Genomic DNA, 27,697 nt, shown 5'->3' on the forward strand with positions numbered 1-27,697 from the left:
GTAAAAAATTAAAAAGCACATGCAGGACCATTTTTCTGTATTGAAATAGAGAAGCTCCTCTGGCTAGACTGCAGGAGAGAGGCAGGAAAAGCCCTCCCATAGATGGTTGCTAGAGCAAAGCTGAGGGGAAGAGTGAATGGGGCTGCATGCACATGTCCACATGGAGCACAAAAAGCTGCTTGATGGGAAGCTGGCAGGAGGGGCACCTGCCAAACGCAGGGAGCAGCAGGGGCTAAAGTTGCTGGATCAGGGAGACCTAAGGGGAGGGGCAGAAGGGCATCTGCTGACACTAAGAAACCCACTTTTGGCCCATGCTAAAAGGTATGGGGGAAAGGCAAGAGCTGTACCCCTTATGCACAGAGACAGGCTCTTCCTGTTTGGACGTCTCAGCAGTGGAAAATGCTAAGCTTCCCCTGTTCAGTTCACTATCAGTTTATGAAGCAGTGGTGGGCTTCCTAATGTAACCGCAGCACATTCAGGAGTGGGATGGGGGGGGCGGGCAGAAGGGCATAGCAGCTGGGCCAATCTACACCATGGGTTACAACCCCCCCCCAACATAATTTTTTCCTCCTTAAAAAAAAGAATGGATAGCACGGGCCGACAGCCGTTTGTGCAACCCAAGAAGGTGGATTTGGGGAAGGATGACATATTGCATCAAAAACAAGGCATACACCATATCTGGGTCCTCTGAACCATCGCGTCTGCTAGCCACCGCTGCTAGTCATGGCGAACTGGCCTACCTGGTCACCTGCCGATCTCTTCTCGCCGTTGGCGCCCTGCAGGAGCCCCGCCTCTTCAGGAAGTTTATCTGACTTAACTTCAACTACAATCTCATCCTTATGCGCTTCGGGCTTTGTGCTAGGGAGGAGGGAGGGTAACAGTGTTGAGACGCATCCCTGCGGAGTGGGTGGGCTGCAGGCTGGGACAGAACAGCAGTTCCTGGGGGGCCTCCTCCTCTGGGTCCAGCAGAGGCTTGAGCTAGGCAAGTGCTTCAAGGGAGTGTAAGGGAACCCCATCACAGACCTTGTCCCCGCTGGAGTCTCTAGCCAACTTTGGAGCCGCTTATAAAGCTTGCAAGGGATGCGGGTGGCGCTGTGGGTTAAACCACAGAGCCTAGGACTTGCCGATCAGAAAGTCGGCGGTTTGAATCCCCGCAACGGTCCCTGCTCCTGCCAACCTAGCAGTTTGAAAGCATGTCAAAGTGCAAGTAGATAAATAGGTACCACTCCGGCGGGAAGGTAAACGGCGTTTCCGTGCGCTGCTCTAGTTCGCCAGAAGCGGCTCAGTCATGCTGGCCACATGACCCAGAAGCTGTACGCCGGCTCCCTCAGCCAATAAAGCGAGATGAGCGCTGCAACCCCAGAGTCGGCCACGACTGGACCTAATGGTCAGGGGTCCCTTTACCTTTACAAAGCTTACCTTTATAAAGCTTGCAAAGCACTATTTGACCAGTGACTTGGGTGGGACAGAAGTCAGAAAGGTGTAATCTCATGGCCAAGGGCAAATGTCTTCTGCCTGCAACCATCACCGCTCAAGCTTTGTGTGTCAGAGGAGCTGCTTCCCCCTAAGGCTTGCTGAGTAGGAAATGACATCGCAAAGGACCTAGTGGGCAACAGCAATTCAAGGTCCACCCCACTCCCTCCCTCCCATGGGATCAGAAGAAGCGCGCTGCTTGGTGCAATGAGACTGGGAGGGGGCAGGAAGGGAAGAAGCGTAGTCTCTGGTAGATGGATGAGAGGGAAGGGGGGAGGCACCCAAAAGGCTGCAAGGAAAGCTGTGTATGCTTACATCTCTTGTTTGCCTGAGCGGCCACAGGTGAGCTTCCCTTTCTTGTGCAGGAAGTACAAGACGGCGCCCAGGACAGCAATTGCCAGGATGCAGATGACGACGGCCACAATGATCACACCTTTGCTCTCCTGTGCTGTCTGCTCTGCTCGGGGAGGGGGGGGGGTGGAGGAGGAAAGAAAATCCAAACAGAATCACCCTTCTTGCAGCCACAAAGCAGCTCTCAATATTTCCCTGGCTTCCTCCCAAAGTGTAGCTTGAACCAGGACTGAGCCCTTGCAGGTTGAAATAGAGATGGGTCTCTCTGAGCATGGGCAGAGAGCCACGAGGGCACAATTCGTGCAGGCATCACTTCACTGTTCTGTGAAGAAGATTACGGCACTGCTGCTATTTCCGCTCACCGCTTTGGAAGGACTGCCATTGGGAGGAAGAGAGAGAAAAGGCATTTCTGGGCAGATCTAAAGCAAGGACCTGCTCAAATGCAAAGGCCACCCAAGCAGTTGCTGGAGGGTTCTGGCAGCAGATGTTTTGATACTACAATTCCCATCATCCGTGATCGCTGGTCAGGCTAGCTGCTGGGAATCTGTTGGGAGTCCAAAACGGTTGAAGGGCACCAAATTGGGGAAGTCTCCAATACATCTCAGAAGGAGATGGAGGGAGTGGAAGGCTCCTGGATCTTATGGCAAGACTGCCACTCCTTCCTTGCAAAGCTATGGCCCATAATGCTTCATGGCGAGGCTCCGTATGTTGCTGTTTCTGGAAACACAGAGGAACAGCACAACACAGAACTCAAATTCAGCTTGCTTCTTTTTTTTAAGGAAAAGAAAGCAGGTTCCTAGTCTTCTTGGCAATTAGCCAACACCTGCTCCAACCTCAGGAACTGACTTAGATTCCCAGAGGGGCAGGAGGGCAGCTGACTTACAGCTCCTGAAGACTAGCAAAGAAAGAAACAAATAAAACAATCATGCACATTGACGCAGCTTCTCTTCCCCCGCCCCTGCCGATAGCATAAAACTTAATTTTTGGTTGTGTTTTTCAAAGCGCGCACAGCCCTGGCTACTGTCTCTGAGTCTGGAGTCAAGAAGACCAGCCAGCAAAATGCTAACAGGCGGCAAGAGCAAGCATTGGTCCGATTGGCTGAGGAAGCCCCTCAGGATTAGGCCCCCCTAACCAATGGGAGAGGCGGCTAGAGTGGAAGTAGAAAGGATACCTTCCTCAGCCCTTCCAGGAGTTTGGGAAGTTGATGTCTGGTTGTACCCAAACTCGGAAGTTTCGTTCCCTGGCAAGGTGGTGTTGGAAAGGTCATCTGGGCAGCGGCAGGTGGAGAATGTAGGCAAATGTTAACATTTAGTGCTAAGGAGGCTGGGAAGCTCTTGGCTTCCAAAGGAGAGGATGGCTCACATACCCCCTACCCATCTCCCCCTGGCTGGAGCGGCAGGTGTTAAAATGAGTCCATACAAATGTTCTGTGCCAAGACCCATTTTCATTGAACAAAAAAAAAAAAAAAATGGTATTCAGTTCCCCAGTAAGCAGATTACTTTCCCCGCCCACCCCCCCAAAGTTAACAGTACACCTGATTAATGAAGTTTTAAATCTAGGAATCATCTGATCTACTGACTAGAGTTATTGTATTGACTTACTCAAACACACACCCCACCTTAGATTACAGGGTAGATTACAACATCAGAAAATATAATAATAGGCAATCAGTAGAAACAAAAAACGCTAAAACATCTAAAAGCTGTATCAACAATCTCCACCACAATAGGCAATGAATTCGCACATTGAGCAACGTCTGGATTTCAAAAGAAAATTTATATACATATTTACATATTAAATTACACATATTTTATTGTATTTTCACTATATAGAGCAAGAGTGTAGCCTAAAATAAACAAAAATGAGATATAGTACCTGGATCCATGGGAGGTCCATTTGATAAAAGGACACAAACATCAGTTTTGCAGGGTTATGCCAAACATTTCCCCTCTACAGCATCCCACTTCTGTAGTGACCAGTCAGCTACAACCCGCCCCAACCCCTGCCAAAGCAGGACAGGGCTGGATTCCCCAAGAAGAGAACGTCAGCCAGAAACCATCACGGCCACCACGCCCTGCCCCACAGCACACCCCCTCCTTGAATCCCCAAAGCACCCCCTGATATTCTCTCCAAGTTTATTTTCAGCAGAGGCCAAGCCCTGCAAATTGGAAGGAAAAGTTTGGCTCTGAGCACGTGCAGAGGGCTATGCAAGCAACTTCCGCACCAGCCTGAGTTCTGACTTATCTCATTTTGGAGGAGAGAGAGAGAGAGAGAGAGAGAGAGAGAGAGAGAGAGAGAGAGAGAGAAATTTAAGCACAGCTGCCCAGCTAAACTGCTACCAGTGTCCTCCTCCAATATTTCCTTTGCTGCCTACAGGCTGCTGTGGAAGAACTGCAACTGTTTTTGAGAGAAAGAGAGGCTTTCCTCAGGGGCCCAACGGAGGCCTGCTTTAATGCAAAAGCAACTCGAGCAGCAGCTGAACAGGTGGTAACAGAAACGACTTTCAGATGCAGAATAAGAAATAACACAATACAGTGGTGCCCCGCAAGACGAATGCCTCGCAAGACGGAAAACCCGCTAGACAAAAAGGTTTTCCGTTTTTGAGCTGCTTCGCAAGATGATTTTCCCTATGGGCTTGCTTTGCAAGACGAAAACGTCTTGCGAGTGTTCCGATTTTTTTTCGCTCCCTCTTTTTCTAAGCCGCTAAGGCGCTAATAGCCTTTTAGCCGCTAATCCGCTAAGCCTTTAATAGCCGCTAAACCGCTAATAGCGCTAATCCACTAATAGGGTTGCTTCGCAAGACGAAAAAACCGCTAGACGAAGAGACTCGCGGAACAGATTAATTTCGTCTTGCGAGGCACCACTGTATCACGGAAGGTGCTGGAGGGGGGCGGCAGCTCCTGGTTGCTGTAGCAAAGCTGATTTTTCCACCCTGCCCCATCTCCCAACAGAGCTACCCCATAATGTATGACATTGGGGGGGGGCAGGATTGGAATGATGTGCTACACGCAGGGCTGCGCATCATCTGAGATTTCCTGGAAGCGCAGAAAAGCTGCAGGGCACAGAAATCCAATTCGGCTCCTGTTGCTTTAGAAAAGCAACTCTCTAGCCCTTCAAGACTGTAGGCATTTTGTGAGAGCATCTGGTTGCTGAAACCTCAGGAGCTGAATGAGATTGCCAGGGTGGAGGGGCAGAATCAAGCACATTCACAGATCAATGTTCCCCTTCCTGTAAAAAAAAAACCACATTCCACTTTTTGTTGCTGCTTTTCAAAGTGTTCACGTAGCTCTGGCGATTCCCTGTGAGTTTGACCAGTCTGCATAAATGCTAACAGTCAGCGAGAGCATGCGTCTGTCCAATTGGTGGATGGGGACCGGCCCTTGGGGTTGCCCCACACCAGTGGGAGAAGCTGCTTCAGCAGCGGAAGAAAAATATACCTTTCAGCAGGTGACTTCCCAACATACCTTCTGCTGTCTGGTTGTACCCAAACCATGAGGTTTCATTCCCTGGCATGGTGGGGGTGAGAAAGTCCTCTGGAGAGCAGCGTAAGGGGAAGGGAGGCAGTGTTAATGTCCAGCACAGAGGACTGTGGGACTCCTGTCATTTGCCGGATCATGCTGGGCTTCTCACCCGGAGGACAATTTCTTGCCCTACCCCCTAAGGCAGGCGTGGAAGAGTCTATAGGCAATATAGCACACAAACGTTCCTAGCCAGGGCTCTGCTTTTAGTATGAACCTCTTGCAGGATGTTGGAATGGAGGGTTAATAAACCCATGAGGCTGGTGGCAGCATCTCAATTATGCGAGTGACGTTTTACCAATGCAGCAATTAAAAGCCATTCTAACTGAAAAACAATTCCTCAGCTCAGTTGAAAAATCAATTAAATAGCACTGAAGCTAATGAAGCTTTCAGTCTAAGAATTGTGAGTTTTTAGCAAATCAGCAATTCATAAGCACTAGAGACAAATACTAAAGGCCAAAAATGCATTTAAACTGATATGAAGTACGGTAGTCTGACAGACATAAACGACAACGGTTTTGCAGGTAATGCCAAACATACCTCATCTACGGCAATCCATTCCCAGAGTGGTAAGCCAGACACAACAGCCGCACACCTTGCCTCCTGCTTTTAAATGAAATGTGTGGAGCACATGGGAACTGGCTGGGCTCTCCAAGCCCCAAAGACAAAAATAGCAAGCAGGACACATATGTACATACACCGCCCCGCCCCCGACTCAATATATAGTCACCTTTCTCATATCCAGAAATCAGCTCTCAATATTTATCTGGCTTCCTCCCAAAGCTTAGCTTGAACCAGGGCTGAGCCCTGCAGGTTGAAATAAAGATGGGCCTCTGAGCATGGGCAGAGCGTCATGAATTGCCACACAGGCCTTAATTCTGGTATTTTGTGTATTTTGTAAAGAAAATTACCCTACCATCATTGCATTGCTGACTGTTTCTGCTTGCCCACAGAGACCAATTCAGAAGAACTGCTGCTGCCTTTGGGAGGAAGAGAGAGAGAGAGAGAAGACTTTTCTGAACAGGACTAGCAAGGACCTTCTCAAAGCGAACCCAAGTAGCAAGAGCTTTCGGGGGCATCAAGGAAACAGTGCAGTATCGGAGAAGATGCTGGAGAGAGGATGGGGAGAGGCTCCTGGACTTTGTCAAAACGTCTTCTCTCTCTCCCTGGCCTACAGAAAGGCTACCCCACAAAACAATTCACTGGATATGCTCCTATTAGGACAAGGTGTTGCCTTCAATATCCTGGAAGCACAGAAAAGCAACAGAACATGGAAATCCAATCCAGCTCCTGTTTCTACTGAAAAGCAGGTTCTTAGCCCTCAAGACTGTGGGCATTCTATGTCAGCAACTGACCAAGGCCTGCTGGAACCTCAGGAGCTGAATGGGATGGCCAGGAATGCAGCCTCAAAAGGAATTATCATGCACATTCACAGGGCATTTTCTTCTCCTTGCAAAAAACCACATCCCACTTTTTGTTGCATTTCAAAGAGCTCACATAGCTCTGATGTTTGCCTTCGGGTTTGGCCAGTCTGCATAAATGCTAAGAGGCATGCGCCTGTCCAATTGGTGGATGGGGACCGCCCCTAGGGGTTGCCCTACACCAATGGGAGAAGCTGCTTCAGCAGCAGAAGAAAAATATACCTTTCAGCAGGTGACTTCCCGACATACCTTCTGCTGTCTGGTTGTACCCAAACCCTGAGGTTTCATTCCCTGGCAAGGTGGGGGTGAGAAAGTCCTCTGGAGAGCAGCGTAAGGGGAAGGGAGGCAGCGTTAATGTCCAGCGCAAAGGATTGTGGGACTCCGGTCACTTGGCGATCATGATGGGCTTCTCACCAGGAGGATAATGGATTGCCTGCCTGCTATGGCAGGCATGAAAAAGTCTATGTGCAGAGGTATACATATCTTCCTAGCCAAGGCTCTGCTTTTGGTATGAACGTAAATGCAGGCATTGGAATGGAGGGTTAATAAACCCAAGAGGCTGGTGGCAGCATCTCAATTAAGATGTTTTAATATGGCAATTAAAAGCCATTTTAATTTAAAAGCCATTCCTCAGCATATTTGGAAAAATCAATTAAACTGCACCGAAACTTGTTTAATGAAGTTTTCAGTCTAGGAATTGTGAGATTTTAGCAGATCAACAACTCATAAGCACTTGAGACCAACACTTAAGGCTAAAATGCATTTAAAATGATACAAAACACAGGAATCCAACAGACAAGAAGAGCAAGTCTTTCAGGGCCATGCCAAACATACCTCATCCACTGCAGTGGTAAGCCAGATACAACAGCCACACACCTTCCCTCCTGCTTTTAAACGAAAAGGTGTGGAGCAAACAGGAACAGGCTGGGCTCTCCAAGTCCAAAGACGAGAACAGCAAACAACGCACACAAACACCCCCCACCCCACCCCTCCCACTCGCAATATATAATAGCCTTTCTTGTATCCAGAAAACAGCTCTCAATATTTCGCAGGCTTCCTCCCAAAGCTTGAACCAGGGCTGAGCCCTGCAGGCTGAAATAAAGATGGGCCTCTCAGCATGGGCAGAGTGCCATGAAGGCAATTTCCACACAGGCCTTAATTCTGATATGTTTGAGGTGTGCGTTTTGTAAAGAAAATTACGCCACCATGATAGAATTGCTGACCGGTTTCTGCTTGCCCACAGAGACCACTTCAGAAGAACTGCTGCCGCCACTGGGAGGAAGACAGAGAAAGAGAAGGCCTTTCTGGCAAAGACCTTCTCAAAGCGAAAAGGCACCCAAGCAGTTGCTGGAGGGATTGGGTAGCAAGAGCTTTCAGAGGCATCGTGGAAAAAGTGTCAAGATGCTGGAGGGAGGATGGGGAGAGGCTCCCGGACTTTGTCACAAAGTGCTCTCTCCCTCCCTGCCTTCAGAAATTGTTACCCCAAAAAACACAATTCACTGGATATGGGGGGCACTAAACATGCTGCTCTCTGGACTAAGTGTCACCTGCTATTTCCTGGAAGCACAGAAAAGCCAGAGAACATGGAAAACAAATTCAAGTCCTGTTCCTTTTTCTTTTTTTTAAGCAGGTGCCTAGGCCTCTTGCCCTTGATACAAGAGAATGTGTGGCAAATACCTACTGAAATTTCAGAAAATGAATCCAATTGCCAGAGGGGAAGGGAAGGGAAGGGAAGGGAAGGGAAGGGAAGGGAAGGGAAGGGAAGGGAAGGGAGGGGAGGCAGGTAGGACTATGCACATTTCTAGCTTTTCTTTATCCTGGCACAAAATTGTGCTTGTTTTTTAAAGCACATCCCTGTATATGATCTGAACTCAGAAGACCAGCCTAACAGGCAACAGCATGCATTGATCCGATTGGTTGGGGAGGATTCTCAGAGTGCCACTCTGCAACCAATGGGAGAGGCTGCCCTAGCTGAATTATAAACAGATACCTTTTTGTGTGTCATTCCCAGCGGTACCTTGCTGCATTGCTGCAGGAGTTTGGGGAGTGGGTGTCTGGTTGTACCCAAACTCTGAAGTTTCATTTTCTGGCAAGGCGGGGGTAGAAAAACCATCTGGAGAGCAGCGGGCGGAGAATGTTAACAATTTAGCACTAAGGGATTGTGAGAAGCTCTTGGCTTCCAAAGGAGACGATGGCTTAAATGACCCATTGGAGGCTCACTCATTAAATTAGATCAGCAGCATTTCGACGATTCATCAATTTTAAACAAATTTCATGTAACTAAAAAGGTGCCGCCCTCAATAACGCAGTCAGAAGCATTTTTCCCATTAATCTTATTGATTGAAACTGTGCATGAAGAAGTTCTGGATTTAAAAAGGGGAAAAATGGAAACTATATATATATAAATCAGGCATATTTTCTTGCTCTTCAAATATAGACAACAACAGTATGTACTAAAATGACACAAGAAGTAAGTTATAGTACCTGTTTACATGGAGGTTCTATTTAATAAAAAGACGAACATTTACAATCTACAGCATCCCTTTCCCAAAATGGTTAACCAGAAGCACCTCCCGCTGCCACATACCTCTCAAAGCCCCAAGAAACAGAATGGCAGGCAGGCAGGCAGAAACCAAACCCCCTCCCCAAATTCTCTTCTCTCCAAGATTAGGAGAGGATACAAATTGTAAGACTTCCTTGCTTAAGAAAAGAAAAAGTAGACCTCTTTAAAAGATTTTGCTAGAGATAAAGACAATGAATGAGTGTTATGACAGACCGCTACTATTTGCAATTTCCAGAAACGATGGAATATATTTTTGTTTCGATACATTTTTCCAACTGGATGGGTGGTTGTTTTCATTGTTCTAAAACTGATCTTTACTGGGGTTTTGTGTTTTTTAAAAAAACTTAATTTAGTTGTTTTTATGACTGCAAATCATTTTGGGCTTATGTGAAAGGCAGTTCATAAATTAATAAAACAATAATAATCTTTTTAAGGAGTTCAGGGCTATAAGGTGCAAAGGTTGGCATCCGGTAGTCTCCCTCAGGCCTTCTGAGGGTGGTGACCAAATATTATCACCCCTCTCCTGACACCCAGCATAACTTTCTGCAAGGGCAAAGGGAGCCGAGCAGATAGGCACTCCTCTTCCTCTCCTCTCACATTTGATGTATTTTACTTACTCAAAACGGATCCTACCTTTCTTCTAGGATAGAACAAATGAGATGGTGGCAGCACTACATGGGGTTCTCAAGCAAATTGCCCATCCAGACACCAACCAGGCTCATCTTTGCTGGGTTTCAGAAAGTCCATTCACCTCTCTTGGTGCAGCAGCTTGGGGCCCCGACGGTGGAATTCAAACGGCAGTGCCCTTCCTGATAGGCGGTGAGGGCATAACCCCCTGCCGCCTATCAGGAGCCAGATCCTAGCCTGCACCCTGTATTGGCAAATGGGAATGCAGGCTGGGATGTGGGCTGTGCCGGGGGCAGAGCCAATGGAGCTGGCGGTGGGCTTCCCTCAGATCCGCCCCCCTGCCGATTTAAGCAGCCCACACTTGGGACACAGCCCGTTTGCTCCTGCGCTGGGTTTCCCCATCCCACTCACCCACGGTTTACGCTGATAGGCAATGACTTTGCTGTGACTATGGTGATCGCCATTCTTTATGGGGCCAGGTAGGAATTTGCCCACTGGGATAATTGGCTCTTACCCAGTGGTTTTGCCTACCTCATAGCAATTCGTCACAACTGGTTGGGCATTGGGACAATCCCTTGTTTTGGACGGAGGGGAGGTTGTAGTCCCTGCCTGCCCCTACAAATGCTGGGGAATGCTGTTAAAGGGATTCGGGGGGAGTGGCCATGTCCGCATGCCCAGAGGGGCCAGGGCCGAAGGCACTCCCCCAGACGGCAGTCCCTGTGGGGGTCACCCTATTGGATGTAAGTCTTAGGAACCCCCAGCCTGGACTGACCGAACGTCACTTCCAGCAGGCGCGCCGGAAGTATTTGCCCCACGCCCAAACCAAACCTCTTTCATCTGTATTCAATAAAGTTGTGGCCTGTTTTTACCCAAAACCCCAGTCTCATTGGTCTCTTATTTATATGGTTTGGGGTATGGGAATTCAGATGCCTGGTCCTGCAAGTAGCCCTCCTTGTTCACCTTCAGGACACTCACACCCTCCCCAGCTTCCTCCTTCCTGCAAAGCCCAAGTCATCTTCTGTGGGTTAGCTCCCAGAACATTGACAGCACATTCATGTCCGTTTGACAGTCATAAATGCTTGGTAAGGAGGGGCTTACCAGTCTTGGCATTGGGAGTTCCTCCTTCTTGCCCTGAAGAAAGAAAAGAAAGAGGAATAAATACAAGCTGGAAGTGGACTGGTTCGTCATAGGTTGCCTGCCTTGCTGTGTAAGGAAGGGGCTGACACAGCCACTGGCTTCATCTGAAATAGACGAAGAGAGAACTCAGCAACCGGAGGTCCGTTCTTAACCTGAAACTGTTCTTAACCTGAAGCACCACTTTAGCTAATGGGGCCTCCCGCTGCCACCGGAGCACGATTTCTGTTCTCATCCTGAAGCAAAGCTCTTAACCCGAGGTATTATTTCTGGGTTAGCGGAGCCTGTAACCTGAAGTGTATGTAACCCGAGGTACCACTGTATAGGAGTTTCAGGGTGGTGTTGTCGGAAGATGCAAGTCCACATCCCCTCTCAGGATTCCCATTTACACCAGGTCATGGGAAATAACCACAGCCTCTCACTGAACAGCGATAGTCACATAAAATGACACTCAGTGTAGAGCCGTGGTTCCCAACGTGGGGCACACGCCCCACAGGGGGGCAATTTGATTTTTAAGGGGGGCAATTTGAGAATGACTTATTAACAGTTAATGGCCTTTTAGGCTTCCTCCACGTGAATAGTTCACTTTTTGAATAATAAGGGTTATATGTCACCGGGGGGGTGGCACTTGGATTTTAGAGATGTTTAGGTGGGGCATGGTCAAAAAAAGGTTGGGAACTGTTGGTGTAGAGGAAATACTAAGCTAGATGGACCAGCAGTCTGACTCAGCATATGCTCATGAAAGTGGAGTGACATTTTCAGCACAGCTTTACTTCAAAGCACTTTCTGGGCCTGACAGACTGATGCGCCTTGGCATACTTGCTTCTGGTGTTGGGGACAGCTGTGATGGAAGAAAAAATGTTGGAGGGTACCATTATTTCCCCAGCCCCAGCCCTTCCCAGAAGGGCAAATGTACCCATCACCACCAACACATTCTGTGCTCATTCAGGCTTTCGCTTGGCTCGCTGCTTTCCCCTGCGGATATTTCAATCTTTACTGCGGAATCGGAGCAAACGCCCATTGGGTTTCCCGTGAATTGAAGTTTGCTCTGATTCAGTCCTAATGAACGGGACAAGCGGGAAGTGTGGATGAGCCCTCTTCTCAAGACAAAAGGGATGGACTTACTCTGTGCCAGCATGAAGTGGTGCTGAGTGGTGCCCATCCTGTTTTTGGCGGTGCAATTGACTCCCGATTCTAGAAGAGCTTCAGTGACTTGGAACAGGACTGTGCTGTTGCGCTGATGACCCTGCATGACTGAAGTAAAGACCTGTGGAAAGAAAAGGGAGGGAGGATTAACGCTCCTAAGGAGAATTTAAAACAAAACAACCCAAAACAGAGCAGCAAGCACTGTGTCCCTCCAGATATTGCTGCTCTGCAACTCTCATCATCTCTGACCATTGCCCATGCTGGCTGGGGCTGAAGGGAGTTGAACGGCCAAGTCAGGGAAGAGAGGAGTCGCAAATCAACAATATTTGGAAGGACACAAGTTACCCATCCCTGCACACTAAAGCATATTGAATGGGGGAAAGACACATACTTTGTTGAAACAGTCTTCGGACATGAAAAATATGGAACATTTGTTAAATATTATTGCCTTCTGCAGCATGTTTCATAAAGCATTCACATCCCATAAAGCCTTACAAATACCCCTGCGAGGTTGACCATTATTATTATATCATTTTATATTATTGGGGGGAGTGAGGTAGACAGCAGTGGCTTAAGCAAGTGCACCAAGTGAATTGTTGATGAGGTAAGATTTGAATGGGGGCCTCCTCGCTTCACCGTTCTCCATTTATTTCTTTGAAATAAACCCCACAAAGAGCACATCTTACCGATCCATTGACACTCCATGAGATTAGCAAGGGGGGTGTCGAGTACCCGGTGCACGTTAAGTTCACCATCTCGCCTGATTGGACATGCACCACTTCCTTCCGTGCGACCAGCACTGGTTTTGCTGCAAGGAGAAGAGGTGGCTAATTGTTGTTGCTGCCCCAGCACCCAGGACTGGGATGGGGGGAAAGAGAGAGCTGTCACTGTGCGATGCCTACCATGGACGGTCACTTGAACCTGTTTGGAGCGGGAAACAGCAGGGGTGCCTGGCATCGGCATCTCTACAACACAGGTGTATTTGCCTGAGGTGTCGAAGCCGACGTTGGTCAAGTTCAGAAGATTCCCCTTCTCAATCACCCTCCCTTTCTGGAAAAGCACAATATACATCGGGCGGTTTAGTTTGGTCAGAATCAAGTAGATACTTTCAGAGTTAATGCTAAATACATTACAGTGGTACCTCGGGTTATAGATGCTTCAGGTTACAGACTCCGCTAACCCAGAAATAGTACCTTGGGTTAAGAACTTTGCTTCAGGATGAAAACAGGAATCGTGCAGCAGCGGCAGCAGGAGACCCCATTAGCTAAAGTGGTGCTTCAGGTTAAGAACAGTTTAAGAATTGACCTCAGGAACAAATTAAGTTCTTAACCTGAGGTACCACTGTACTTCTGGTAAATGAGCCATATAGCTGCTAGAGGGCTGTGAAAATTTGTGTCCTGGGCTTTTTAGACTTGTATACCCATGTACTATCTGCCCCTCAAGGGGTGCATTGGTTGCCAGATGTGAAATATACAGTGGAACCTTGGTTCTTGAAATGGCTTATTTGACGAACAAATTGACTCCCAAACACCAAAAGCCCAGAAGTGTTCTGGTTTTCGAACACTTTTCAGAAGCCGAACATCCGATGTGGCTGTCAGCTATTGTTTCCGGGGCACCTGCGCCAATCGGAAGCCACTCCTTCATTTTTTAACATTTCGGGAGTCGAACAGACTTCTGGAACAGATTAAGTTCGAGAAGCAAGAATCCATGGTATTGGTTTACCAACTGGTCAACAGCCAGACAGATAACCAGCTAACAGAGCAACTGTGTGCATGTTTACATTGTGTGCAGTGGGACTTCAATGTGGCTTACTGCAAAGTAAGTGTTTTTGGATTGCAATCTAATACACCATTAACTCAAGTCAACAGCCCTAAAATGAGAATACCTTTTCCCAGTGGAATGCCAAGGGCTTGGAGCCTGTTGCATTACAGGTGAGCAGCGCATCCTCTCCTTCCTGCAGCTGTCTGAGCGAGGTCACTGGAGGCACAGAGGTGATCACAGGCTCATCAAGATCTAAGGGAGAGAAATCATATACTTGAGGCAACACAGATGAGATTCCTTCACTTCACCCCATCTTTATGCACTGTGGAGCAGCACCTATCTCTCTCAGGCAGTTACATCTGCCTGGGAATCAAAACCTGAAGAGCCACGTCATTCTGATAAGCAGAACAGCTCAGAACATCCATGAAGGCTTTGCTGAAGCTTTGCTGGGCAAAGAGATATCCACTGCCTGTCTCTCACTGCCTCCAGTGCTTAGGCTTGGCCCTCACACATCCCTCATACTGATGAAATTCTGGGTTCTCTGACAATTTTGGGCACAAAGTTTAGTCCATAGATTGGCTGGCATGTTGTGAAAAACGTCTTAATTATTTTAGCACTGTGCCTGTATTGTAAGGCAGATGTCAAAACAAAAACCACCTCTCCCAAGAAGATTCCTGTGAATGCCATATTCAAAAGCAAGGAAGCCAGCTTCCCATCCCCACATTTATGCAGTTTTAAATCAATCAGCTCATGCTCCCAAGAACAGCCAGCTAAGATTTCTCAAAACCAGATGAAGGCTCTAATGAAAACCCAAGAGGCCACTTTGTACTGAATAAAACCCACAGGTCCTACTCACAGTTCACCAGCAGAGTCACGTTGGCCGTCAGCTCCACAAGCGTAACATCCTGCAGGTCAAGCACTTTGCACAGGTAGACTCCGCTGCGCTCCTTGTTGATGTTGTAAAGGTGCAGGAACCCCTGTTCAGAACCCTGTTCGAGGGCTTCCTCCTCCTAGCAGAGTGCAAGACAAAGGAGGACAAAGGCTGAACCTGCACGCTGATGACAACAAGGAGGAAATACTGCCCAGCCAAGAGACCCAGTCACCAACATCCTATCTATCTTTTCAGGACAGGGTTACATTTTCCTGCTGCCCCTCCCAGATATTTGATGGCCTGTCTGTTCTAGGTTTCTGATTTCTTTTCACTTATTATTTTTTTACCAGTGTTGATTTTTTAACTCAAACATGCATTCAGGGTCCCATCTCTTCATCTTGTACTTTATATCTGCATGGTGGTAGTGCTTCTGTTGCAACCCGCCTTGAATCAGGGGATGACCCCTCAGCTGAAGACCAGTGTGGTAGACAGCACTAAGCTAGATGGACCTAGCGCCTGTGGCTTGGTATACGGCACCTTCCTCTGTGCTGCAAGCTCACCTCCATTCTTTTATTATTATTATTAAAGATTTTCTTGTTTTACAGAAGTATGTGTAATGTCTCTCGTATTTTTTCCATGTAACATTTTTACAAATCCATTTCATTTGTTAAGACATTATGCATTTGTTGAGACATTATGTTTCTATTATGCTTAATGTATGTGGGGTTTGGTGTCAGTGTTGCTTGTGCTGTTCACTTGTGTTCCTTTGGTGGTGAGAGAGGTTGGGGTTGGCCTAGGGTGTGCTTGTTTGTATGTGATTGGCTGTAGTGATCTTTGTTTTCGTGTGTGAGTGGGGTGGGTGGGTGTTTTGGATCAGGTTAGCCATACTGATTTGTATGTTGTTGGTGGATTATTGTCATTGTCTTGCTGGGCTGTGTATGTGATAAAGGGGAGCCATAGAAGGGTAACGGCGTCTTTTTCTGTTTGGCCCCGTGTCAGTTTCAGTTTATTGGTTAATTTTTCTAGTAAGGCTGTTTCCCAGACTATTTGGTACCATTGGTCCATGCTTACTCCTGGCAGGTCTCTCCAGTGTCTGGTTATGGTGTTTCTGGCTGCTGAAAGTAGGTGGGTTATGAGTTCTTTGTGGTGTAAATGGGCATTGTTGTCTTGTTTAGTAGGGCCACAAACCCCCTAGACGCAATCAAAGCTCACCCCCATTCTGTACAAAGTATACAGAGGTGGTGGATTCCCATCTGCTTCACAGCGCAGGGTCACATTATCTCCCTCCTTCACATCCGGGCCTGGAGCATCAATCACGAAGCGGAGACTCTCAGAGGGGTCTACAGAGAGGGGCAGAGGAAAAAAGAACCTTCATTCACCTTCTGGTGCTTCTCCTAATAAGCGCAGGCAGAGAAACTTGGGAGACACAGCAGATCAAGGAATCCTAAGAGCTGGAAGTGGGGCTTCTCATCCAACCCCCTGCAATACAGGAATCTCAACTAAAGCGGCCATGGCAGATGGCCACCTAACCTCTGCTTTAGAGCCTCCCAAGGACGGAGTGTCCACCACCTTTCATGGGGATCTGTTCTACTGTCTAAAGAAGCTCATACTGCTAGAAAGTTCTTCCTGATGTTTAGTTGGGACTCTCCTTTCTTGTAACTTGAAGCTATTGGTTCAGGTCCTAGCCTCTGGAGCAGGAGAAAGCAAGCTTGCTTCCTCCTCCATGTGACAGCCCTCTTTTCCAGGCTAAACAAACCCAATTCCCTCAACTGTTCCTCATAAGACACTTGGTTTCCAGACCCTTAATCATCTTGGTCGCCCTCCTCTGCATATGTTCTAGCTTGTCAATATCCTTCTTAATATTGTGGCACCCAGAACTGGACACAGTATTCTAGATGTGGTCTGACCAAGGCAAAATAGAGCAGCACTATTACTTCCCCTGATTGGGATACTTTCCTTCTGTTGATGAAGCCTAGAATAACATTAGCTTTTTTTTTCTTCTTTTTTTTTTGCTGCTGCTGCATCACACTGCTGACTCATGTTAAGCTTGTGGTCGACCAAGACCCCTAGATCCTTTTCACATGCGCTGCTCGTAAGCCAGGTGTCCCCCATCCTACATTTATGAATCTGTTTCTTCCTGCCTAAGTTAGAACCTTACACTTGCCCCTATTGAAATTCATTTTGTTAGTTCTGGCCCAGATCTCCAACCCATCAAGTTCATATTGAATCCCAATTCTGTCTTCTGTGGCATTAGCTACTGATCCTAGTTTGGTGACATCTGCAAATTGGATGAGCATTCCCTAAATTCCTTAATCCAAATAATTTATAAAGAGATAAAGAACTGCTGGGAGGGGCAAGGAGGAGGGGACTGCCACACCAAATTATTTTTTAATTATTATTATTAGAATTTATATACCGCCCTATTACATGTCATGTGTTTCCCCCCAATAACAGCACCCATGTAGCTCCCCTTAATGTACTGGTTGGTCCTCAAGGTCCCTTGGGATGTGGGGTCCTGGGTTTTGGCCCCAAAGTCCATCCCTAGTTGCACTTCTGCATGAGGCTCTGTCTTCTCCTTTCTTAGACCTCCCAATGAATGTGCTCAGTGCTGCTAAAAGGAGCTCAGCCTTACAATGAACGTCGACTTTGAAGCTGTCTGACTTCGATGTCATGTTATTCCCCATCAGGGTGTAACTGACTTGGCAGTAGAACTCAGCACTGCGGTCTTCTTTGGTGACTTTTGCCGAAAGGGTGCTGCGGACAGTCCACAGGCCACTTGATTCCTTAATGAGGCCGGGACGGATATCAATTTCTGATTGAAAGAGGAAGAGAGGAGAGGTTTAGGAAGAGCATTTAATTTGTGAGAAGTGTGCATGGGTGAAAACCTGCTGGAGGAAGGGTCAAGTAGAAGACTATTCTGAAGAGCAGCTACAAACCTTACATGTTACTCTGCTAAGGAGCAGTTTATGCTGCAAAGGTCACCTGGCCTTGTTTCTCCAGCTAAGACAACTCTTACTGCAAACTCAACATACTGGCATGTGCTAACGCAGGGGTAGGCAACCTAAGGCCTGGGGACTGGATGCGGCCCAATCACCTTCTAAATCTGGCCCGCGGACAGTCCGGGAATCAGCGTGTTTTTACATGAGTAGAATGTGTCCTTTTATTTAAAATGCATCTCTGGGTTATTTGTGGGGCATAGGAATTCGTTGATTTTTTTTCTTCACTAGTCCGGCTCACCACATGGTCTGAGGGACGGTGGACCGGCCCACGGCTGAAAAAGGTTGCTGACCCTTGTGCTAACGTTTCACAGATCTGTAGCCCTGATGTTTTGCTTTTCCCATGAGCTTTGATGCCCCATATTGTATCATTTAACATATTATAACCCACTTTACAGGCAAGATCAACTCCCATGGCAGCTTACGATTACAGTCCGCCCAATATAATTAAGGATAATTAAGTCACTTCCTCCAGAGGCCGAGGATAGAGGGAGCTGCCAATAACACCAGCGGATGGGTGATGGAGATGCCGATCCATGAAAGCAGCCCTTCCTTCCCCTGCTGAGCTGCCCCAACTTGTTCTATTCACCCATCATTACTGTTCTGCAGCCAAGACTCTGCCTTTTGGGGCACCATGGCCTATTGTCACAGTTCCCTTGAAGGACTCTGATTCAGACCAGGAACTGCAGGCACTGGAGCAAGAAGATGACAACGGCAACTCAAGAAAAAAAAGAGGAGGCACGTCCTCCAAAGGCAGCAGCTTGGAGCCCCCATAGGAACAGGGCTTCTCGTGAGGAGTAGCTGGCCATCTTTGCCTCTGCTTAAAAGCATGCTGGGTAGGCAGGGAAACTTGATAGAACAACATCACAGCTCCTGTGCCACATTGGAATTCTTAATATGCATCTTGGACTTGTGAACCCTGGGCCCTTGTGCCTAGACTGGGCTTAATTCCTGCTAACCCTTTGCCTTGTAATAAGCTTCTGGACTGTACCCGGCTTTTCTATGCCTCCGAGTCTGCTTTAACAGATTTAACCTGTGAATGACTCACCATTCCCATCCATCTTCAGAGGGACTCCATCCTTGTACCAAGTGAGGGTTGGTGTTGGATAGCCATTGCGGCTGGTGCAGGTTGCAATCTGAAAGACAGACAGACTCAAACACTCCATACTCTTCAGAGCTTATAGTCCACGGGTTCAAATCCCAGACTGATTTATCTTGTTCCATTCTAGATCCAGACCAGATTACATAAAAAGGCTTCCTGCTAGTGCAACAAAACATCACTTCCATAAATCAAGGCTGGGCAATTGGCTCATAGTCTCCTTTACGATATCTTGATAGCTGTGGGCTGTGCAAAGTCTCTAACGCACCACTGTGTTGTACTCATAGAGATTTTTTGGTGCTAAAATTACCTTCTTGCTGCTTCAGCAAAAAATGTAGTTTTTTACTGCAACATCCCCCTTACTGCTAGCAATAGTCAAATTTGGCTCTCTTGAGAATGTTAGGCTTTTGGCCGGAAAGAAAAACCTGGACATACAAACTGTCAGGCAAAGGGAACTCTGGCCTGGGCTTCAGGTGGTCAGTGTGTGGAGTATCAGTGCACTGCCACTCCCTCTCCCTTTCCATTCCACTGCTAGATGAGACAAAAGGGCTAGGATTTGCCTCTAGGTTAAGGTTACCAGATGTCCCCGTTTCCCGGGGACAGTCCCCGGATTTACAAATCAGTCCCCATACAAAATTGATTGAAGTTGAAAAGTGTCCCTGGAGTCATTGAAAAAAATCTGGTAACCTTTCTCTAGGTTTAGCCTGGTTTGAGTGTAATTCAAGGAGTACTTCTACTGTCTGCAGATTCCCACATAGCCAAGGCTCTCTACTTTGTGCCCAAACAAGAGCAAGGAATAATCCTACTCAGAACCCATATCGTTTTGGAGACATCTCAACATTTACAAACTTACCTGCTGGACCAAAATAACTACAAACCAATTCAAAGTACTCATATATAAAGCTTTAAACAACTCAGGACCCAAATAGACGAAAGACCATCTCCCTCCCTACTTGCAAGTTTTAAACTGTTTTTAAAGTTGTATATTAATTTGGGACGTTATGGTAAAGGGCAGGTAATTAATAATAATAATAATAAATTCAGGTGCACTAAACACGGCACAGTTCTTACCTCACTCAAATGAGGGTCTCCTGTGCTGATACCACGATTAGTCTTCTGAATCTCAGGTTTTTCTGGAGCTTCTAAAAGAAGAAAGAAACCAGGCAGGGCTAAGTGGTGAGGCAGAAGGGAATAAAACAACCACAGCCTAGACTCTGCTGGGCATGTCCTCTTACTGTGCAATAAGCCCCATGGGCAAAATGGACACACAATAAGCCCTCTTACCTTCAGTGCCCCATCAACTCTCTGCTCTCATATCCTAACTCACCCCCATCAATGACCTTCATTCCTCTGGCTACACCACCATTCAAAGGTATTTTCCCTCTTCAAAAGGCTTCACTCCTTTCGCCCTTCTTGACCATAAGCCTGGAACAGACTCCTATACAACCAGCACAAGTCCACCTCTCTTACTTGCTTCAAATCTCTCCTCAAAACCAACCTTGGCGGAACCCATATTCTACCGTAACCAAGCTTAAGTGTGTTAACTGAAATAAGCATATATTCATCCTCTGGTCACTTCTCCCTCCCCTGCTCCAGTGTTGGACTTAAGAGATGTAAAGTCCTTGGTTTTATCAATGAGTATTGATAAAACCTAATAAAATATTATTTAAAAAAGTAAACTCCTTGGGTCCTGTTCTCCTCTTCTTAGCAGAGGGTCATGCACATGGAAGGCCCAATCCCAAGCCTTGCATTTAGTAACTCAAGAGGGAGAGGAGAGATGGGTTGTTTGTATCTCTTCTGCTAGCCCACCCAGTTTTCATACTGGTCTAGGGGAAGGAGGGATGGCTCACTGTGTTCCTCCTCTACTAGGCAGCTGGCAGAAGGCAATTATTTTACTAGCCTGGCTTAAGGTCTGCATTTCCATGCTAGGTGCAAAGGAAGGGTCTTTCCCCTCTTCCATGGTCACCATGACATAAACAAGAATTATGGACCAGCAACTGTTGTGGGCTTATTTACAAGGCTGACCTCTATAAATATTAGCGCAAGTGGGTTAAAACCCAGCCTCCCCAGTGCAAAAAGCTGCCACCAAACTCCAGAAGAACAAAGTTTGGGTCCCAGGGTGTGTTCTGAAGCCGCTTTGAAGCAGCCACCTTTCTAAATGTAAGGAGACCCGAGTCTGATCAGTATGTGGGAACCAAATGTGCACTACCCCTTGGGTTCCCTTACGGGAGGAAGGTGGGATACAAATGTCAAACCAACCCACGACTGTGGCACAAACAAGGGCCAAGAGCGCAGAAAAAGTGTCATGATAACAGGGGCAGAGGGAGCATTAAAAAGAAGAAAAGCTTGGCGCAATGACGCATCAGGCGCACGGCCATTCAGGGGACCACAGCAGCGAAGCAACCACAGGATGTGCCTCCCAGTGACTAACAACAAATCTAGTTGGGATGAAGGGGGTGCTGTGTGGTTGCCTGTGGACAGTTAAGCACATGCCCCACCTGTAGTCCGGCAAGGTATGCAATCCGAGGAAGGTCTGGATTGCAAAAACACTGTGTATTGCACCTGTTGTAGGATAAGGGCCTCAGAACCACTCACTGGAGACGCGCAGTTCACTCCGGTTCTCAGCGACGCCGTGCATGCCGAACCCCACCTGGCACACGTAATTCTTGGCATCCTGCAGGACCACCTTGTTAATCTTGAGGAAGAAATCAGGTGTGATGCTTAACCGGTCATTGGGAGGCTCATCTTGGTGTTCTTTGCCCTGGACCATGTAGATGAGCTTCTTCCTTTCCATTTTGCCCTTCTCCATCTAGAACATCAGGGAGAGAGAGGTAGCATGCACTACAATGCCACAGTGTAAAACCCGACCCTCCCATCCAAGGTCATGCATGCCCTACTGCCAGTGGCCAAGGCCAAGTAAGGAGAGGATGAGTGTTTGAAGAGAGAGAAAGCACCTGTGGCAACAGGACTTGACAGCTGTCCATGGGTGGAGAAGGCCTGGAAGGGTTAAGAGTCCTGACTTCTGAAAGTAAAAGAAGTCTAGGTGCTGTTCAGGAGCACAGGGACATCCAAGCTTGCAAATGGCGGGGAGAAGAATGGAAGGTTGATAACATGCAGGAGGAGTCTGAAGCATTTTTTCTCCAGTTTTGGCCCTCTTCTATGAATGAAGCTCACTTCTACTGTTGCTGCTGTTTAAACAGCTGCCCGTGCTTTTACACATTTAAAAGATCATTCAGTCCATTTATGAATGGACCAGGAAGCGTGGGTTTGTTTCTGATGTCACAAGATTCCAACCAATAAGCACAGTGCATAGATTGCTTCTGCCACGAACAGCCTCCCCTTGATCACGATTTCCTGAATGTCTGCATGCTCTCTCTGTTGCACTGATGTTCAGAAGGGACATTCTGAATATTTTTAAGTGCCTTTAACTGTGCTTTACTGAGAATTTTAATGCTTTTATATTTTTGTAAACCACTTTGGTTTTCTTACAAATCAAGTGATACATAATTTTTGTGAAATAATAAATAAATAAATAAATAATAAGAAAGAACGAACGAACGAATGAATGAAAGAGATATACTGAAGAGCAAAATGTGCCATCTATTTAAAAAGAAAAGAAACTCACAATAAATCACTTTCAATTTTAGCTACCAACACTCCATTGCACAAAATTCATTAGGATGTGCTTTACAGCTGCCCCTATTTTTAAAAAACCCTGGGATTTTTTAGGCCACAATCCTATGGGACTAAGTCCCATTGAGCAGGACTTACTTCCATTCATAGGTTTTTACTATTATTGTGCCTTCAACACGGTTGCTTTGTGCACTGCATTCAGTTAAAGAGTTTTAATAAATGCAATACACAAGTGGTGCAAATCTAGCCAATCATGAAAGTTTACTTAAAAATTCACCAGTATTTAAAACGTTAAAGTGTTAGAATGAGATGTTGCCAGGTGTCTACAGTTATAGAATGCCTTCAAATAAACCCCAAATTTGTTTTACTGAAGTTTCTTTGAAACAGGGTTAGGTCACGGTGGAGGAGCTTTTTCCTCCTAGAGGGACTGCCCAGTGGGTGATTTGCCACACGATGGCAGTGTGGGAAAGCCTATAAGAACTCAGTCCTGCTGGATCAGCGTAAAGGCCCACCTAGTGCAGCATTCTGTTCCCACTGTGGCCAACTGAATGTTTATGGGAAGCCCACAAAGAAGATATGAGTGCAACAGTTCATTCCCACATGTGCTCGCCAGCAAGTGGTAGTCAAAGGGCAATCTGCCTCTGATATAGGAGTTACGATACAGTGGTACCCCGCAAGACGAACGCCTCGCGAGACGAAAAACTCGCAAAACGAAAGGTTTTTTCGTTTTCGAGTTGCCTCACAAGACGAATTTCCCTATGGGCTTGCTTCGCAAAACGAAGCTTGCCCCGGGGACAGCGGGTCTTCTCTTTTGAAGCAAGGGGCTGCGGGGAGATCGCTTCTCCCCACCGCCCCTTGCTTCAAAAGACGTCCGGGGGCAGCGGGAAGCGAAGCGCTTCTTCCCCGCTGCCCCCGGACGTCTTTTGCAGCAAGGGGCTGCGGGGAGATTGCGATCTCCACGCAGCCCCTTGCTTCAAAAGAGGTCGGGGGCAGCGGGAAGCGAAGCGCTTCTTCCCCGCTGCCCCCGGACGTCTTTTGCAGCAAGGGGCTGCGGGGAGATAGCTTCTCCCGGTGCTCCGAAGCCGGGCGGGGGGCAGGGGACACCTCCCACCGCCGCGGGGACACCTTTTGATGGCAGGCGGGGGGGAGCAAAGACTTTCGCCTCCCGCGCGCCTTCAGAAGAGGTCCAGGACCTCTTTTGAAGGCTGGCGGGGGGCAAAAGTCTTTGTCCCCCCGCCTGCCTTCCCAGGGGCTTTTAAATCGCCCCGGACAGCGGAGAAGTCCTCCGCTGTCCCGGGGTTTTTTAAAATGCTGGGGGTGGGAAGAAAAGCCCTTGTCCCGTCCCCCCCCCAGCCTTCAGAAGAGGTCCGGGGACAGACTGTCCCCGGACCTGGTCTGAAGGTGGTTTCCCTAGCAACGCATTAATTGATTTTCAATGCATTCCTATGGGAAACCGTGCATCGCAAGACGAAAAAACCGCAAGATGAAGAGACTTGCGGAACGAATTAATTTCGTCTTGCGAGGCACCACTGTATTCTTGTCCTCTGTGAATATTCTAATCCCCTTTTAAAACTGCCCGAAGTTGGCAGTAATCGCTATATCCTGTCACAGCAAATTCCATAGTTTAACTACGTACAGTGTCAAGTACTTCCTTTTGTCTATCCTGAGTTTTTCCACATTCAGCTTAACACAGTAAAGACCTCAGCCCAAAGGAATTACGCTGTAAGGCTAGAGACATAGGGTTGGCAGGAGAGGTAAGAACTAATAAAAAGGCAGTGAGGGTGGGGGTAGAAGGGAACCTGGTGCAAGCAGAGAATGAGAGATTTCAGTGAGACACAACAAAGGATTGCTGAAAAATGGGATTTAAAAGGCAAACCAGGGGAGAGGGGAATATAATTAATGCACAAGATCAAGCTTTGGACAAAGTGGACAAGCACAATGGAATGTGAAGGGGCTAACTGCAGATTGTGGGTCCAAGCCCCATGTTTAGCAAAAGATTCCAGCATTGCAGGGGGTTGGGACAAGATGACCCTCGTGGTCCCTTCCAATTCTATAATCCTATGATTCCATGATTCAGAGTGTTCCTCCAGAGTGACAAATAGCTCTGCATCACTCAAAAGCTTCCATTCACTTTCAACTCTGGTTGAGCTCAATGAAAGCACAAGGACACAAGTCCTCTTTAGGTGTTCAGTTTAAAATATTCAAGAAAAAGGTGTGTAAGGAACTAGGTGCCCATGCACTGGCATCACAATGTCCCCAATACATGCTGGGTCTAACAGCTGCCCTTTCCCCAACCTTAACACACTGCATCAAAAGGGGCTTTCTATGCATGTTCAGCTGAATGCACTTTGAAGCCTCCTCATAATTCTGAGCCCTGAGAGTGCAGAGTTCCAGACTGTGGGGATGGTTCTGAGCAGGTTCTCTAAGCGGAATGCACTTAGAAGCCCTCTTCAACCTTCCACACTCAACAAGAGAAGGTCAGGAGAGGAGCACATAGGGAAGCTGGGAACAAGGGTAAAGAACATGTCCCTGGCCCGCTATGTACTTCTTGCCTTCACAAGTTAAGGAGGGGACTATGGTGTTTCTCCATTCCCAACCCTCTCCCCAAAGCAACCTTTCCCAAACCCTCTTTTGACTTACCGAGTACCAGTTGACATAAACGTAGCTGCCATTCTCTGGGAGGGCGAATTCGCATTTGATAATGGCTGTATCCCCAAGCTTTGCCTCCACCAAATCCGGCATATAGACTGCCACATTGCTATCCGCTCCTCCTGAGAGAAAGAGGGGAGGAAACATTTGAGGTAAGAACTCCAGGCAAAACCTTAGCTGCTTTCTAGGGAGAGCAATTTTTGTCCTCCCTTTCCAATCCTCTCTGGGAAAATAAACAGTCGTACCTCTACTTACATATCCCTCTGGATACGGAATCTTTGGGTTATGGTCACGGCAAACCTGGAAATGTATACTTCTGGGTTTTGCCGCACAGAAGTGCTCAATCGCGCTGTGCGCGTGCGCAGAAGCACGCCTCTATTTACATTATTTTGGGGTTGTGCACGAATTAAGTTCGTATCCAGAGGGTCCACTGTATTCTTTTTTGGACCTCCAACAAGTGAAAGAAGGAATGCCATGCCCATTGTGTGAATTTCCTAGCAGGCAAAAGCCCATAATATTTGAAAGACTAACTTGTTCCACGGATTATTTTAGTCTCCCTTCCTTGCAAGCTCTTCACACAATGTTAAGCATCAGCGGCTGCAACATCTAGTTGGTTAAATGGTTACGTTTCTGGGAAACATTTTTTTAAAAAAACAAATAAACGAAAATACAAGTATTTATAAGAATATAATAATCCGGCTGCTAGAAGCAGGACATGAGTGTAACGGCATTCTCCCCTCCTGGGGATTCCAGCAACTGGTATTCAGAAACACCCATCCTCTTAATCATTTTGATTGCCCATTTTAGAGCCTTTTTTTTAAAAAAAGGGGGGGGGGACCCCACAGGTTCATTTTAGAAGCCTTGCCTCCTGGGACATAAAAGGGACTAACCCTTCTGAGACACCAGCTGTGACACCTGCACACATGATCTAAAAAAGAAAGTACGGCTTTTCTCTTTAGAACGGTTGACTGCTTTTCTCACACATCAAATCTAACCACTTAATGAACTGAATATTTGTACAATTAAAACCCCTACCATTAATTGTCTGAATATTAACCATATAATAAATTGGCAATATGATTCCACCCCCCCAAAAAAAAGACAGTACAACTCACGTACCCTGCAATATTTCACATCTGTACCACACCCACTTAAAAGCAAAGGAGAATTTGTTCTTTTTCCCATATGTTATCATACTTTTACCACAGTTCACACCCATTAATCCAGGGGTGGAGATGCTGTGGTCCTGCAGTTGTGGTTGAACTCCAAATCCCATCAGTCCTAGGTCCTGGCTACAATATATCTTTAAAGCAACATCCTACCACTTTAAACAGTCATGTCTTCCCTCAAAGAATCCTGTTAAGGCTGCTGAGAGTTGTTAGGCAAAATCCCTTTCCCCCCTCACAACGCTATAGTTTCTAGAGTGATTTAACAGTCAATCCATCTTCCCAATGAATTCTGGGAACTGTAGCGCTCTGAGAGGAAAAGCGGTTCCCTAACTACACTCAGCACTATGAACTATAGTTCCCCCAATATCCTTGTGTGAAAGGTGCAACCGTTTGAAGTGGTATGATACCGTTTTAAATGTATAATGCAGATAGGGCCCTAAGGAGTATGGTCAGAGATAATTGAACTCCACCAATATTTTGGGGTCCACAGCACCCACAGTTCTGGATTATAGCAATAAAAACTTTTTTTAAAAAAAAAGATTAACCACAGACAGGATTAATTTTTTTTAAAAAAAGAATACAAGTGCTTTTAAAAACTGCAGGTAGCAAGCATCGTCTTTAAAGAGGCATTTTCACATCACTAAAACAAATTAGAAAAGAATCCCCCACGGTCCCCTCCAAGTATCAATAAGTTTATGTGAATTTCCCATTGACTGTACTGGTTGCTTGGCAACAGGGTGGATGGCTGGTCTCTGAAGGCCTCTCCCCTGGAGACTCCTGGAGAGGTCATTCCATATTTACCCCAGAAAGTCTTTAAACTGGTTCAATAGTCATTTCTGCCTCTCTAGGAAACCATTCTGGCTCTTTTGCCAAATATTCAGCACCTTGGCTACACAGAAAGCCTCAGGATTCTTTGAGGGAAGCCATGACAGTTGAAATTGGTATAAAACCAGCTTACATATGTACCCCTTGAGCATCAAAGAGCTGCCAGTGTGGAAAGGGAAAAAAGAGAGTGTATAATCATCACCATCCTAACCCTACGAGCCAAGTACCTCAGAGCATGTGCAGAGTACACTTCCTTTATGAATGTTTCCCAGTTCATGATAGTGTGTCTCTTCAGTTGGAAGGGGCTTCCACCTTATGCAAGAAGCCAATAAGACTTTCTAACTCAGCCACACACCCTGTATCCCATCCCACCCTCAAACCATCCCCATGTGAGGAATTCTATATTACACTAAAAAACAACTGCTTCCCTTATTTTATACTGAAGACTAGTTTCCTCAGTA

At 46.9% G+C, this 27,697-nt stretch overlaps 1 protein-coding gene across 5 annotated transcripts in view; it reads right to left on the minus strand.

The window, feature by feature from the left end:
- Window positions 1-27,697, minus strand: part of MCAM (melanoma cell adhesion molecule) — a 57,814-nt gene that overhangs the window by 1,984 nt on the left and 28,133 nt on the right. For 2 of the 5 annotated variants that reach the window (XM_083480991.1, XM_083480992.1), the window contains 14 exons: window positions 25,234-25,364; window positions 21,556-21,769; window positions 20,032-20,102; window positions 18,910-18,997; window positions 17,498-17,677; window positions 16,078-16,205; window positions 14,851-15,004; window positions 14,119-14,246; window positions 13,136-13,283; window positions 12,920-13,041; window positions 12,213-12,354; window positions 11,052-11,084; window positions 1,789-1,930; window positions 741-858 (listed from right to left, as the gene is read on the minus strand). In XM_083480991.1, the coding sequence (XP_083337117.1) occupies window positions 741-858; window positions 1,789-1,930; window positions 11,052-11,084; window positions 12,213-12,354; window positions 12,920-13,041; window positions 13,136-13,283; window positions 14,119-14,246; window positions 14,851-15,004; window positions 16,078-16,205; window positions 17,498-17,677; window positions 18,910-18,997; window positions 20,032-20,102; window positions 21,556-21,769; window positions 25,234-25,364 (1,799 nt within the window). Of the gene's footprint in view, window positions 1-740; window positions 859-1,788; window positions 1,931-11,051; window positions 11,085-12,212; window positions 12,355-12,919; window positions 13,042-13,135; window positions 13,284-14,118; window positions 14,247-14,850; window positions 15,005-16,077; window positions 16,206-17,497; window positions 17,678-18,909; window positions 18,998-20,031; window positions 20,103-21,555; window positions 21,770-25,233; window positions 25,365-26,361; window positions 26,477-27,697 lie in introns of those variants that run through there. The other 3 variants (XM_083480995.1, XM_083480994.1, XM_083480993.1) reach the window with 3 other exon arrangements.

The sequence above is a fragment of the Podarcis liolepis genome (genome assembly GCF_965112155.1).
Source record: "Podarcis liolepis genome assembly, chromosome: 16".
Classification (NCBI taxonomy): Eukaryota; Metazoa; Chordata; class Lepidosauria; order Squamata; family Lacertidae; genus Podarcis; species Podarcis liolepis.